Source organism: Zootoca vivipara, chromosome 16 (genome assembly GCF_963506605.1).
Source record: "Zootoca vivipara chromosome 16, rZooViv1.1, whole genome shotgun sequence".
Taxonomy (NCBI): Eukaryota; Metazoa; Chordata; class Lepidosauria; order Squamata; family Lacertidae; genus Zootoca; species Zootoca vivipara.
The window spans coordinates 22535924-22550286 of record NC_083291.1 but is presented as its reverse complement, the minus strand read 5'-3'; the positions used below and the strand labels follow the sequence as shown (position 1 = coordinate 22550286).

At 45.7% G+C, this 14363-nt stretch overlaps 1 protein-coding gene across 1 annotated transcript; it reads right to left on the bottom strand.

The window, feature by feature from the left end:
- Positions 1-1945: 1945 nt before the first annotated feature.
- HEMGN (hemogen) lies at positions 1946-7865 on the bottom strand. The gene is made up of 4 exons (XM_035141120.2): positions 7407-7865; positions 4907-5000; positions 3798-4144; positions 1946-2156 (listed from the first exon to the last, which is right to left on the bottom strand). The coding sequence occupies exons 1-4, from the start codon at positions 7486-7488 to the stop codon at positions 2062-2064; spliced, it is 618 nt and encodes a 205-aa protein (XP_034997011.2). The 5' UTR covers positions 7489-7865; the 3' UTR covers positions 1946-2061.
- Between the last annotated feature and the right edge of the window lie 6498 nt (positions 7866-14363).

Here is a 14363-nt window from a genome sequence, read left to right as displayed (position 1 = left end):
TTATGATGTTTGATAATGGGAAAGGGAAATATAAATTTTCATTTCTTGTTTGGTGTGTGTGTGTGTGTGCGCGCGGGGGCGCATAGTGCTGTGGTCTAAACCACGGAGCCTCTTGGGCTTGCCGATCAGAAGGTTTACAGTTCAAATCCCCACGACGGGGTGAGCTCCCATTGCTCTGTCCCAGCTCCTGCCAACATAGCAGTTTGAAAGCACGCCAGTGCAAGTAGATAAATAGGTACCACTGTGGTGGGATGGTAAACAGCGTTTCTGTGTGCTCTGGGTTCCATCCTGGTGTTCCAGATGCAGTTTAGTCATGCTGGCCACACGACCCGGAAAACTGTGGACAAACGCCAGCTCCCTCGGCCTGCAAATGAGATGAGCGTTGCACCCCATAGTCACCTTTGACAGGACGTATCTCTCCAGGGGTCCTTTACCTTATATATATAAACTGAAGTATTGTGAAAAGTGAAAGAGTAATGAACAGATCCTGAACAAAAGTTCTATATTTAACTGTTTTTAAAAAACACCAACACAGTTTATATACTGAGATCTTTATAATAGCTCCTCTGAATGGGGCATGTGACCATAAGTGGAAATAGGCTTCTTTCCTTTCCTACTGCAAACAAAATGGTGATGTTGTGCTCAGGTAAGGAGCCAATAGAAATAGTGATGTGGTACCACATAAGGGATGCGGGTGGCGCTGTGGGTTAAACCACAGAGCCTAGGGCTTGCCGATCAGAAGGTCGGCGGTTTGAATCCCCGCGACGGGATGAGCTCCTGTTGCAGTTCGAAAGCACATCAAAGTGCAAGTAAATAAATAAGTACAGCTCCAGTGGGAAGGTAAATGGTGTTTTCATGTGCTGCTCTGGTTCGCCAGAAGCAGCTTTGTCATGCTGGCCACATGACCTGGAAACTGTACGCCAGCTCCCTCGGCCAGTAAAGCAAGATGAGTGCCGCAACCCCAGAGTCGTCCGTGACTGGACCTAATGGTCAGGGGTCCCTTTACCTTTTACTACCCACATGACAAAACCAGCCACTGGGGCAGATTGTCCCAATAAGTTTCCATGCCAGACGCATAAGTGTTGTTTTTCATTATCAGATTTTCTGCATTATGGGGAAATCCGGATTAAATGTAGGAAAAGCAAATAAACTCCAGCCTAAAAATAAACTCAACGGAAAGAGAGGATGAGAGGGAGCACTGTTGCGAGCTTGAGACCTTGTAGGTTCAGGAAAGCTCTTTCTGAAGATGTGAGGTGAGGTGTCTGATGTGAACTCTAATATTTGTAAGTAATCCAAATATTAAAAACACAGTTAAGTCTCTATTGTCCTGACTGAGGAAGCCAAAGTCAGGTAGCACTGGCTCTGAAACATCTAATCTCTAGGGGAAATTGGAAGCATGTAACATAACTACAGTACATGGACCCAGGTGGCGCTGTGGTTAAACCACTGAGCCTAGGGCTTGCCAATCAGAAGGTCGGCGGTTCGAATCCCTGTGACGGGGTGAGCTCCCATTGCTTGGTCCCAGCTCCTGCCAACCTAGCAGTTCGAAAGCACGTCAAAATGCAAGTAGATAAATAGGAACCGCTACAGTGGGAAGGTACAGGTAGGTAGCCGTGTTGGTCTGAGTCGAAGCAAAATAAAAAATTCCTTCAGTAGCACCTTAAAGACCAACTAAGTTTATATTTTGGTATGAGCTTTCGTGTGCATGCACACTTCTTCAGATACACTTAGTATCTGAAGAAGAATTCTTTAGTGGGAAGGTAAACGGCGTTTCCATGTGCTGCTCTGGTTTGCCAGAAGCGGCTTTGTCATGCTGGCTATACGCCAGCTCCCTCGACCAATAATGCGAGATATGCACCACAACCCCAGAGTCGGTCACGACTGGACCTAATGCTCAGGGGTACCTTTACCAACTACAGCATTGAGCGTTTCAGGGATTATGACTTCCAAGGAAATTGCAGAAAGGTGACAGCAGCAAAGGCCACTGGCTTTTATTGCTCACACAAGAATATCATGTATTCTAACAGTGTTTCAAGTTGAACTGTGGAAAATTACTGCCAATTAAAGAGAGCCATAGAACTCTTGTTCCAAATGGTCATTTCCCACAGACTGAGGAATTTCTCGTGGTTCTTCTGATCTTGGTGTCTCCTCTGGTTCTGAAAAGGAAGAAAACACTAAGTATAAAGGTTTCTGTTTGGTTGAGGCGGTCCCAGCAGTACACAACAATGGCATAGCGTGGGGGTCAGGGCCACAGGGACAGTTACCCCGGGTGCAAAATTGTTAGGGGGCGCAAAAATTCAACACCTGGTGCTGCCTCCATACAACTGCGTACTTCTGGGGGCTGTTGGAAATGGCTTCTCCATGCAAACCAGGAAGTGACCTCTCCAGACGATGGAATGACTCTTCTTATCTCTGTGGCTGCAACCTCCTGGGTGACGTGGAAGCCATTGGGCAGTTGAATGTGCATGCGTACTTCGTCCATTTCATTTCCACCCACCCCCTCCGTGCAGCCCCGGGCATTGGCAACCCACGCTATGCCACTGCAACACAATAATGATATCTAGTATTCACTAGATACGACAAAACGAAAGGCCGATGGCTGACGCAACATTTTGTCTTGATCAAACACATGGGCTGGATTCTACAAATGATCCCCGTTAGCGGAAGCCAATACAAGGGCTTCTGCTGGCACAACAGGGGCTTTTGCCCTTTCTCTCCCCCCACCCCAAGCAAGCCCTCCCCATTGGCTTGAGGGGGCAGGAATCAGGGGAACCCCCAAACAGTAGCATGGATATTGTACTTTCTGACGAGCTAAAATGCTTGCGCTGCAAGAACACTCTCCTTAGCACTATGTTGCTTTCATCCCTATGGCCCCAATCCAGCTAAATTTTACACTCTCCCTGTAAGTTATTAATGTTTTTTTTCATTATTTTTCATTACCTGTAACAACAACAACAATTCATATTAGCAGGTATGAAGGGGAAGAATGTGGAGAATAATTAGAACAAAAACTATTTGTATTCTCCCTTTGTGTAACAAAAAGCGATTCAGAGGCCAAGCGATTCAGAGGCCAATAGTGCAAGCTATGGCTTTAGGTTGCCTCTGTTAGGGCAACCCAGACAGTTTCTAAAACAAAGCAGTGAATAGTTATATTTATTCAGTGTTCCTGCAGCTTTATGTTCCATGAGGTTGGGGCAAAGCAATTGATTTGTGCTATGTGTTAGGGCCGATTCAGTCCCAGAAGTAAAGCTGGAGCAACGACTGAATCCTTATTTGATCCAATTGACCAGTGAGCCCTGAGATACACTTATTAGGGTAAGCAGAGGTAACAAAATGCTTCGAAGGACTAGGTTCTACCTCCACTGTTGGAGGCAGTACATCTCTGAATACCAATTTCTGGGCATTGCAGGTGGGGAGTGCTTAGGGCTTGTCCAAACTGGAGCAAAATGTGGATTCACATCACTGTGTCTTCCCATTCATGTAGGGGTGTACACACAACATCCTGCCCATCCCAATGTTGTCCCAGATCATTATCCCTTTAAATGCAGGGCGTTTCCAAATCAGAGAAACCCTGCATTTAAAGTGAGGACAGTCTGGGTGGGACAACCCTAAGGATGGAGTCCACATTTGTTCTAGTGTGGACCAGTCCAAAGTCCCTTTAAAAAAATATATCTGAATGAATGTGCATCCAAACAGCCAGTGATGTCTAACAGCTCTACAAACAAATCAGGGAGAATGATCAACAAACAGGTAATCAGGAAGCACACATTCATTCTTACAGATTGCAGGATCCTTACCCATGGAGAAAACAGCACTTCCGGCTGGGATTGCACCAGCTGTTTCTTGCTGAGTGCACAGCTCCTCAGCAGCACTTGCAAGGGGGATTCCTTCCGCTAGTTCCTTCTGAGTATATAGTTCTCCAGCTTCCAGGAAAGGGATAGAAGACTTCACTGGGAGATCTAGACTCTTCTGGGCCTCCTCCTCCAATTTAGTCACCTGTAGCTCAGGCTTTTCTTCCTCCACCACTTCTGGCTGAGGTTCTTCCTGTGGCTCTGGAGCCTGCTGCTGGCCTCTGCCTCTGCCTCGGCCTCGGCCTCGGCGGGCCCCTCTTCCCCTTCCTGTTGGCTTGCTCCTCTTCTGCTCCCTGTAGTACACAAAGACATTTCGGTATAAAGGGACCTGATAGATTGCTTTGAAGGGCCCTGCTTGCAAGGATGTTCACAAGAATCAGTGGTGGGCTCCTTTTGAAATTCTGCCTTTCGTTTTTAACAATGGGTTGGCTTCCATGATGATGAATCAGTGAGAGCACAGGGGGGAAAGGGGAGAGGGATTCAGCCGCCGAGTATCCCAGGACCAAAATACACATTCAGTTGCAGCTGAATAGGAAGCATTAGTCCGCAGGAGGGAGTGGTTGGCGGCTGAACTTTGTTGCTAAGCCCTTCCCCTACAAACTATTCCCCCACTCTCAAAACTTCTCCTTAGCTACTCCCCTCTCCAGACTCCAGCCCATGGGACCCTTTTTCTGAAATATAAACACAAGTCTAGGATAATAGTGCAAATAACTTCAGTGCTGTACAGACAAGACCACTGGACTAACATTGCATATAGCTGAGGTATAGCGTGGTTTTTAAGTCCAGCAAGCCTTTAGCCTTAAATTTCAAATACATGCTTGAAAGCATGCAGGCAATGCCTAGTGAAGGGATTCCCAAACTTGGGTCTCCAGCTGTTATTGGTCTACAATTCCCATCACTCCTGACCCATCACTGGTCCTGTTGTATTCCAAAAAGATCTGCAGACACAAGTTTGAGAAACCCTGGCCTAGTGACATCTCAGAAACTAAATGGGCAGTTCAATAAAATTTATAGTGGCCAGACAATGTCACCACACTGTCATCCTCCTAATTTACCTCAGGACCCACTGGTGAGTGTTTTTTTCTTCCGCCTCGGCTTTCCTTTTTCTGAGCAGCTCTCGGTCTCTCAAATGGCGTGTGACTACAACCTCTGCAAGAGCAAAGAAGCAAGTAGAGGAAGAGATGACTCCAGGAGGAAATAGAATTCAATGAGACGGTTGCAAGATTAGAGGATGGTGCCACCACCAAGAGAGCCCTTTCAGCCTGAGTGTTGGGTTAGGAAGATGAACAGAAAAGTCCTGTTCATATAACGACTGTTTGCAGTCAATGTGCATTGGGGGTGGGTGGGACTTCAGCAGCAGGCCCCACCCCCAACACGTGGGTGGCGCTGTGGTCTAAACCACTGAGCCTCTTGGGCTTGCAGATCAGAAGGTTGGGGGTTCAAATCTGCATGATGGGGTGAGCTCCCATTGCTCTATCCCGGTTTCTGCCAACCTAGCAGTTCGAAAGCATACCAGTGCAAGTAGATAAATAGGTACCACCGTGGCAGGAAGGTAAACGGCGTTTCTGTGCACTCTGGCTTCTGTCACTGTGTGACAGTGGTTTAGCCATGCTGGCCACATGACCCGGAAAGCTGTCTGTGGACAAACGCCAGCTCCCTTGGTCTGAAAGCGAGATGAGTGCTGCACCCCATAGTCACCTTTGACTGGACTTAACCATGCAGGGTACCCACTTGACCACATGAATAGATATTTGTTGTTGTTGTTGTTTAGTCGTTTAGTTGTGTCCGACTCTTCGTGACCCCCTGGACCAGAGCACGCCAGGCACTCCTGTCTTCCACTGCCTCCCGCAGTTAGATATTAGGAGTGCACAAAAGCTTTATTTGAGCATTCAGATCCAAATTCCAATCCCCCATCCATGAACTGGAGGAAAAAGTAGGAAGCCTCTGGAGACTCCTTGCACCATTTGCATATCCTCCAACATTTCTTTGATGAAAATAGGGTCGCCTAATCAATCAATCAATCAATCAATCCGCTGCCTATCTAACTGGTTTGCCTCAGCCACTCTGGACGGCTTCCAACATATATTAAAACTTAATAAAACATTAAATTAAAAAAAAATCCCTATACAGGGCTGCCTTCAGATGTCTTCTAAAGGTTGTATAGTTACTTATCTCCTTGACATCTGATGGGAGGGCTTTCCACAGGGTGGGTGCCACTACCAAGAAGGCCCTCTGCCTCCCTGTGGCTACACTTTTCACAGTGAGGGAGTTGCCAGAAGGCCCTCGGTGCTGGATCTCAGTGTCCTGGCTGAATGGGCAGGGGTGAAGATGCTCCTTCAGGTATACATTTAGGGCTTTGAAGGTCAGCACCAACACTTTGAATTGTGCTCAGAAACATAATGGGAGTCAATGGAGCCCTTGTCCTATCCTGAGCACCCAGCTTCAGAAATATGTACTCAGAACCTGGCAAAGGCTAAATAGGGTATCTGGTTCAAGCGATGGCATTCAGGATAGATCTTCGCACTTCACCTTCCTGTCCCCTGGGTCTAACTTCCTATTGTATGGCGAAACCTGGTGAACACAACTGAAACAAATTCACACACACACCTCATCCAATTAGGTCACCGTGATACATACCACATCAGCATGTTCACCCAGGATCAAATTCTAGATAACGTATGCCGCATCATTAACCATTCTTGCAGTTGGCAGCAAAACTTTAAAACCCCAGGCTGTCATACAAGTTACCAGGAGGCTGTTATTTGGCACATAGCCCATAAGGCAGAGTGACCACGGAGCTATGGCTCTTCTGATGTCCCTGCACCCACAGAGTTTTTCAAACACCCGTTTCCTGGGGTTCTGTGCTGCTGAGATGAATTTGCCCTCCATTCAGATATGCAACTTTGAATGAAGACAAATGTGTCATTAAGAGTGGAACTGACCAGAACAAACAGGTTTTCTGGGTAGAGTATGTGTTCAGTAACCTTACATCACACTTCAGTTGTCTACACACAGTATACCTTTAGAACACTTAAACAATCCCGGTCACTCTAGTTTTCCCCTCATGGAGTTACAATTCCCAGAAACCTTCAACAAACTACAATGCCCAGAATTCTTTGAGGGGGGGGGAAATGTCTTTTGAATGTGTTTTTACCACATCGTGTGAATGCAGTCTTTTAAAAAAATGGTATTTATATTCTCAGGTTTTTAAAGACCCATGGAACTCAGTGGGGACTGTGAAGAAGGGGCTGAAGTCTGAATGATCCTGCTGCACTTGTGCATGTAATCCTATGCATGCCTACTCAAAAGTAAGCCCCCACTGAGTTCCATGGGACTTACACCCAGGTAACTGAATATAGGAGTGCAGCCTAAGAACATTTGGGAAAGACATATCCCCAACATTTCCCCCACAAGGTAAAAAATAGGAAGAGTTTTATCAGAGACACGTGCCAGAAAAATGGGTGCAGCCCCTGTTAAATATGGTCTACTGGAGAGAATGTAATTTTAACAGAATTGCATTAGAGGATTCCCCTTTCCCAGAATAATATTTGTTACCTGGAACTGCATAGTCCTCCGCTGAGACCACCGGCTGCTGTGGATTTTCAGAATAGGAATGGTCCTTTTCTAAGCTCTCCATTTGCAGTTGCTTAATTTATAAATATATATGAAAAAGAGCTTAATTCCAACATAGAATCATCTGACACATGTACCGCTTTAGTGCTAAATGAAGAGTTTCAGAAAAAAAAGAAACAAACTACACACCCAGAGTATCTTATCTGCTCTGGACACTGGTGTGTTAATACTTCTTTTCCTTATCTTGCTGCAAAGGTGTTTAAATACATGCTTATAGCCTGGCATAGCCCTGCCAAAAACATTAACATGCCCCTCCTGACAAATATTGCATTTTCAAAAAGACCGAAGAGTTTTTCAGATATTTTGAGTTTGGGGCTGCTGTTAAACTGCTTCAGCACCATAATTACACCTAATACAAGTTTTTAAGCTGTCTTTTGAAAAAAACAACCTCTCCCCCAATATCTCCCCAAGAAGCTTTTCTCTGCAAAAAAGAAAAATCAAGATGTTTTCCAATAGTTATTTATGAGAGACATTTAAATTGATATTTTAAGGAAAGGGATGAGATCATGGGCATAACCAGGATTTTTGTCATGGGGGGGGGCAGGACTTTTGTTGGGGGGCAGACCTTTTAATGGGCAGGGCTGAACCTCAGTTTGCAATATATTTTTTATTGATTTTTATTGATTTAGGGGGGCAGCTGCCCCTCCCTGCCTCCCCTTTGCTACACCCACAGGTGAGATGTTGTTTGAGAGTGAATCAACCTACCCATCTCCCCCGCCAAAAAAAACAAGAGGACACCAATTTTTATTAAAAAAAATCATGTTTAATGTAAATTGATACATACAGTATATATTTAGTAATGATTGTAACAGAAAGGAGGAAATACTTTCTAGGACAGGGTAAATAGAAAACTTGCTACGTAAGCACTGCAGGGCTGTGCCTCAGGTATTTAGTTGACAATGCATACATTAAAAGCATAAATTCACAAGCATACTTCACTACATAAAAAAGGAAGAATCTCACCATAGGAAAAGTATAATAAAGTAGACCTTTGTGTTACAAAAAGATGTGAAACATGAATGGGCCACATCAGACTAAAAGTATGTGCAAGGGCACCATACTGTCATTCTCCAATTCACAAATGAAAATGTTTGCAGCTACCTTTCAAAGGTCCTTCTACATCAGTATTTGGACTTCTCCCCCCCCCCCAAATTCCTTGGGCACCTCCCTTGTGCTCAAGACAGATTATTCTGCTGTTCTGCAAAGGTGGGGCAGACTTTACAAGTCACAGTGGTAGACGGGGCAGCTGCAAAGGGAGCTCTGTACGTCTCATGCTTTCTCGGATAGGTAGAAGCAAGGCATGGCATTCACAGTGGAAGCCTGCAAAAGTCAATGGTTAAAAAGGAATCCCAGACAGCCCATTATTGCACCAGACACAAACTCTCCCTCTCTGGAGGCTCCCCCAAGCAACCTAACTACGGGGCATTTATATTGATTTGCTTGCACAATGCTTACACAGTAGATTATATCAAGTTTTTAAGTGAGCATTCATTCCCATTTGTTTGCAGGGGTGTTTATATGACAATGAGCATCTAGCCTGCATTTATCCCTATTTGCTTGTGGGGTGTTTATACATCTTCCTGTTGATTTGTTCATCCCACACTTTTCAATACAGTCCCCCATCACTTGCCAAACCTCAAAACTTCTTATTCTTTTTAAAAGTGGATTTGTTATGTGGTGGGTGGGGGACCTTTTTCACCCTGCAATGCCTTCTGCTGGCCCACATGCTAGCCACACTGGGGCCAGAAACAAAAGCGGGGGCAATTTTACCTTCGTACAGTAGGCTAGTTTCTGCACACGCTTGGACATCTCTCTCTAGCCTTCATCCAGGCAGGCAAGACTGGGGAGGGGCATGACCTGGTAGGTGATTGAGGAGAGTGGGTGGCATGAGGAGAGGCCGGAAAGAGAAGCTTGGACACCAGGACAAAAGTGTATTTTCCACATTCAGGGATAGAATGTCTCAAGAGACAATGGAGTGTGTCTGCAGGTGTGAAGTCAGACCACTGTGTTAGCAGCACCAAAGTGACTGAGCAGTGTATATGGAGATCCTGGGCTGTGCAGGCAACAAGACCCTCCTCTTGGCCTCACTGATGTGGTTCAAAGGAAAGCAGAGCAATATGTTTGGCACCAGCTTGGCTGCAGGAGTTGCCGGAAGAAGTACAAGATGCCATCCAACCCTCTTACGGACTCCACTCCGGATTTGTGTAGGAGTTACTCCTTAACCACTTTTCTCCTGAAGATATCGCAGAAGACAGCGGAGGTTTAGGATCAGTTTTTCTTCTCCCAGGCTGACAAGCCCCATCTGCCAATCACTTCCCTCTATGGCATATGCAGAAACCACCTTCTTGAATATTGGACTCACTATTGGTCTCATCCACTCAATCTGCCAGAACCTGTCTTCGCATGCAGGGGAGATCCCTAACTGACGAAGGGTTTGAGACCCATTGGCTACCCTCACCTGGTTTAGCCGGCCAGTCGAAGCCATTCATGGGGTGAGGCTATCACATCCTGACAGCTTCTAGGAGCCACAGGTGAGAGCTGAGTGCAGGGTGGGGACCAAAGGTGGACAAACTACCCCAGAAGCAGCATGGTGTGTCCCCCCCCCAACAGAGGTACTACCCCTCCCCATACACCCCACAGAGCAGTGTAATCTACCTTAATTGTACAAACCTACATTTCCCAGTATGTACTTAAACTAAGGTTACCAGACATCCCCATTTCCCGGGGACAGTCCCCGGATTTACAACTCAGTCCCCTGACAAAACCCATCTGTTTAGTAGGAAATTTAAAAGTGTCCCAGGATTCATTGGGGAAAAAATCTGGTAACCTTAACTTAAACCCCTCTCACTAAATAGTGATAGCCTAGCACTCTCCTGCACAGGAAAGTCAAAAGTTCACTGTTGTTCATCCTAGGAGCCCTCAACTGATCATAACACAATAAAATTCAAAACAGTAACAATTAATTTCATGCTTATTCAAAATCCTATTAAAACTATCCAGTTTGATTTATTCAGCAAAACTGATGAACTTAATTCAGTGATAAAAAAAAATTCCTTCAGTAGCACCTTAAAGGCCAACTAAGTTTTAATTTTGGTATGAGCTTTCTTGTGCATGCACACTTCATAATCCAGTGATATCAGCTTTTCAGTCTTAATTATTTACACCTCCAGCAGCCCACTGCCACCCACTTTCCTTTTAGCACCTCCCTGCCCCCCAGGTAATCCTGATGCCCCCTTGGGGGCACATTGTTTATGCCTTTTTTTTCAAAACTCAGGAGGATGTACAATTCATTTGAAGCACCATTAACACAGTGTCAGTCGCTATTCATATTCACATGAAGGCCTGCCTTTGGAAGCACTCAGAGCAAGAGTGACCAAATTCTCATTACAGTCTGCTGAAGGCTGATAATACATTATGGCCGTGACTTAGCAAAATAGTCAAAGATGACAGGTCAAACTAGATAACTTTTCCCCCTTCCAGCCTATGGAACAAAAAAGGGCACTTTGTCTGCTACAAAGTGACAGAAATTATCACTGAACCCTATTCACAACCTCACTCCAGTCACTTGCAGTTCTCAAACCAGGTGGGAGTTGAGCTTTGTGAGTGGACCCTAAAAGCTGCTTGCAGGGCAGTACTGGCAGGGAGGCGAAGGGCAGGGCCATAGCTCGGGGGGGGGGGAGCTGTTTTTTTGCCCCAGATGCCTCCAGAGGGGTGTCACTGAGGCTCCCAGCCTGTGTGTGTACTGTGTGAACTGGGTCTTTGACCTGGGTGAAATAAAGCAGTTTTGCTCCTGACAAATGATCAGGTTTTTAGTTCTTAAACCCTGCATGTGCTCAAGTATCTCTCATTGCTATAAAATAGAACCCAGTTTGCTTAACTCCGTTAGGTTGTGCCTTTGGTGAACAAAGAAAATGCAACTCTTACTTTTAACAGTGGAAGCTTTTTTTCTACGTAGATCAGGTGTGCAGCGACCCAAGATAGGATATTTGTCTGTTGTTCAGCTCCAATTATGAAATTCTCCCCCAAAAGAAGCACCAAATTCCCCCTTCACCTTGGCTATTGGTGGATAGGTGCTGGGATATTTAAAAAAGCTTTTTAATACTGCTGCCCGTATTGTTTAATGATGTAGTAGACAAATTGTGTCTTTTTTGATATTTTGAGAGCTGAACTATTGGATAGCACAGCTCCCTTTCTCTGCCACCTTCCAGTACCTGCTATTTCTCCCTTGCAACATCAGACCTACGGTACCTAGAGAAATCCTTGTAACAGCATTGGCTATTTCCCCTTCATTTAAATAGAATAATACTGTGCCATCTCATTCTGTAGCATGAGCATCCCCTGCTGGTGAAACAGGTGTACTGTGAAAGAGCAAGGTTTCTCAAACTGTGGGCTAAGGTAGGCAGGACCCATCTGTGGGCCTCAGTGCCATAGCCTGCCCACTGCCTCCTTACTTGCTTGGCTTGCCCCCTTGCCATGCCTTTTGGCTGAGTTAATGCCAGCACCAGCAACTCCTTGCATGCTGAGTAAAGGTGGCAGGGAGACAGAGAGGATCCAGAGAAGGCAGGCAGGCCTCTGAGGGGAAAGGGATAGAGATGCTGAAGGATATTAGTACAGTAAAATAAAAATTTAATATTTGTTAATATTATTTAGTTAAACTGTGAATACAAAGGAAGGGGATAAGAGAAGAAAGCTGCTATTGCAGGAAAAAGTAAATGTAAAAGGACCAGTGAGGAGGGGGTGAAAGAAACAGGCAGGGTGTGCAGATAAAGGACAAGAGCAATAACCCTCTCACTAATGTAAGGGAAGGTCTTGTGAACTGCCGAGTGTGTCATGGGCTAGTTTATATTATTTGCAGAATTATTGCTGGCAACAGCCCTCCTAAGGATTGCCCCTTCCTCCAAAAACGGCAGTCAACACTTGGGAGACCTGGTTGCTGACCTCCAATTTAGCTTTCTATTTTATGTCTAACTTTCTCCTTCGTAGTACGGTAGTCAAGGCTCCTCTGGTAGGGTGAGAAGCAAAATAAGAATGTGGGTTAAGAGCAATGTTTGAGAGCAGGACAGTGAATATCAGTACCAGTGGTTTTGAATTCAGGGCAAGGGAGGACAGACACCTGCACAACCTTTGGTAGGTGTGCAAAACTAGAATTTCAGCTGGTGCTGCGTTTGGTTTGGGTTTCAACTCGTGCATGACGAGCTGCACTTGCCAAAACACACAAACCCTTCTTCGATTTGACTTTTAAATCACAAGAGCCCTGCTCTATTTAAAATAAACACACACACCAGTTCGATATTGAGCTGACCCTGCTTCTGTTCACAGCTAGAATTACCCCTGCTTTAAACTCTGTGAACACAAATGAAAAAATAAAGGATTAGGCTGCCTACCAAATATCTGGGGAGCAACAACAGGAAGACTATTGTCTTCATGTCCTGCTTGTGGATGCATCTAGTTGACTATGTGAGAAACATGTTGGGCTATACAGACCTTTAATCCAGCAGCACTCATCTCATGTTCTTAGGAGGGCAGCAGTTAACACTGTACCCAAAACCCCACTGGGACCAAAGGCCAGAGGGCACATCCTTCAATAAGCATGCATGCATAGAACACCAAAGCAGGAAAGGGGGACCTGTGGCCCTCCAGTGATTAAGAACACATGAAGAACCTGCTGGATCAGGCCACTGGCTCAACTGGTCTAGCATCCTGTTGTCAGAGTTGTCCCCAAGATCTCACTCCTGGTCAGTCACCACCAGTTCAGAACCCATGAGCAGACATATGAAATGAAGATGTATTGTGCTAACATGCATCACTTTACATTTGTTCACAATGGATTTAATTTGCCATTTTGCCACTCATTCACTTAGTTTGGAGAGGCCCTCTTGGACTCCAGTTCCTGTCAGTTCCAGTAAGCATAGCCAATGATCACAGTTGATGGGAGCTGGAGTCCAACAACTTCGGGGGGGGGCTACGGGTTTCCCATTTCTTTATTTTTATTTTAAAAATATTTTTATTGAGAAGATTTCTCCATTCGTGAATGGCTCAGCTGCTCCAGAAAACCCAGCCCCAGAAGCAGCACACAGAGCTAGAGGTGCCAAGGGCAGCATACCCACCCCGAGTTGTTGCCACAAGGAAGACAGAATCATTGTGATGATTCTGGTTCGCCAGAAGCGGCTTTGTCATGCTGGCCACATGACCTGGGAGCTGTACGCTGGCTCCCTCGGCCAATAACGCGAAATGAGCGCCGCAACCCCAGAGTCAGTCACGACTGGACCTAATGGTCAGGGGTCCCTTTACCTTTTACCAAAGCTTCTTCCAAGATGCAAACATGGGGTGATCTGAACTGGGACTATGGCAACAGCAAAACGTTAAAGTATCCTTCACCAACACTATACAGTAGTCCCAATCCCAATCAGGGGTTTTACAGCTGCCATATTGCATCCCAAGGTTCACTGAAATCAGTGGGCAAAGCAGATGATACCAGACTACTCAGGATAGTAAAAACCCAAACAGGCTCCAGAAGGATCCCTAAAAGGTGGGTAAATGGGCAACAAAATGCCAAATGATGTTCAATGTAAGTGAAATGTTATATGCATGCTTGTGGGGGGGGCATAATCGTATACGTATTTATAAAAAATATCAATATGCTGCTTTTAGCCGGCAATGGGAGGGGAAGGAAGCCATGCTTCTGCTTTTGCTAGCTACCTCTCCGGGACCGCAAACATCCAAGTAGGAGCAGCAGCAGCAGCAGTTTTTGCAGGCCTGGATCAAGGCATACTTTACATTGGGCCCGACGATCGGTTGTTCTGGGAATGGGGGGCGGGGTGGAAGGGCGTCTCATGTCGACCTAAAAGAGTGGGAAGCAACTTTGGCCAGCAGGAGCGC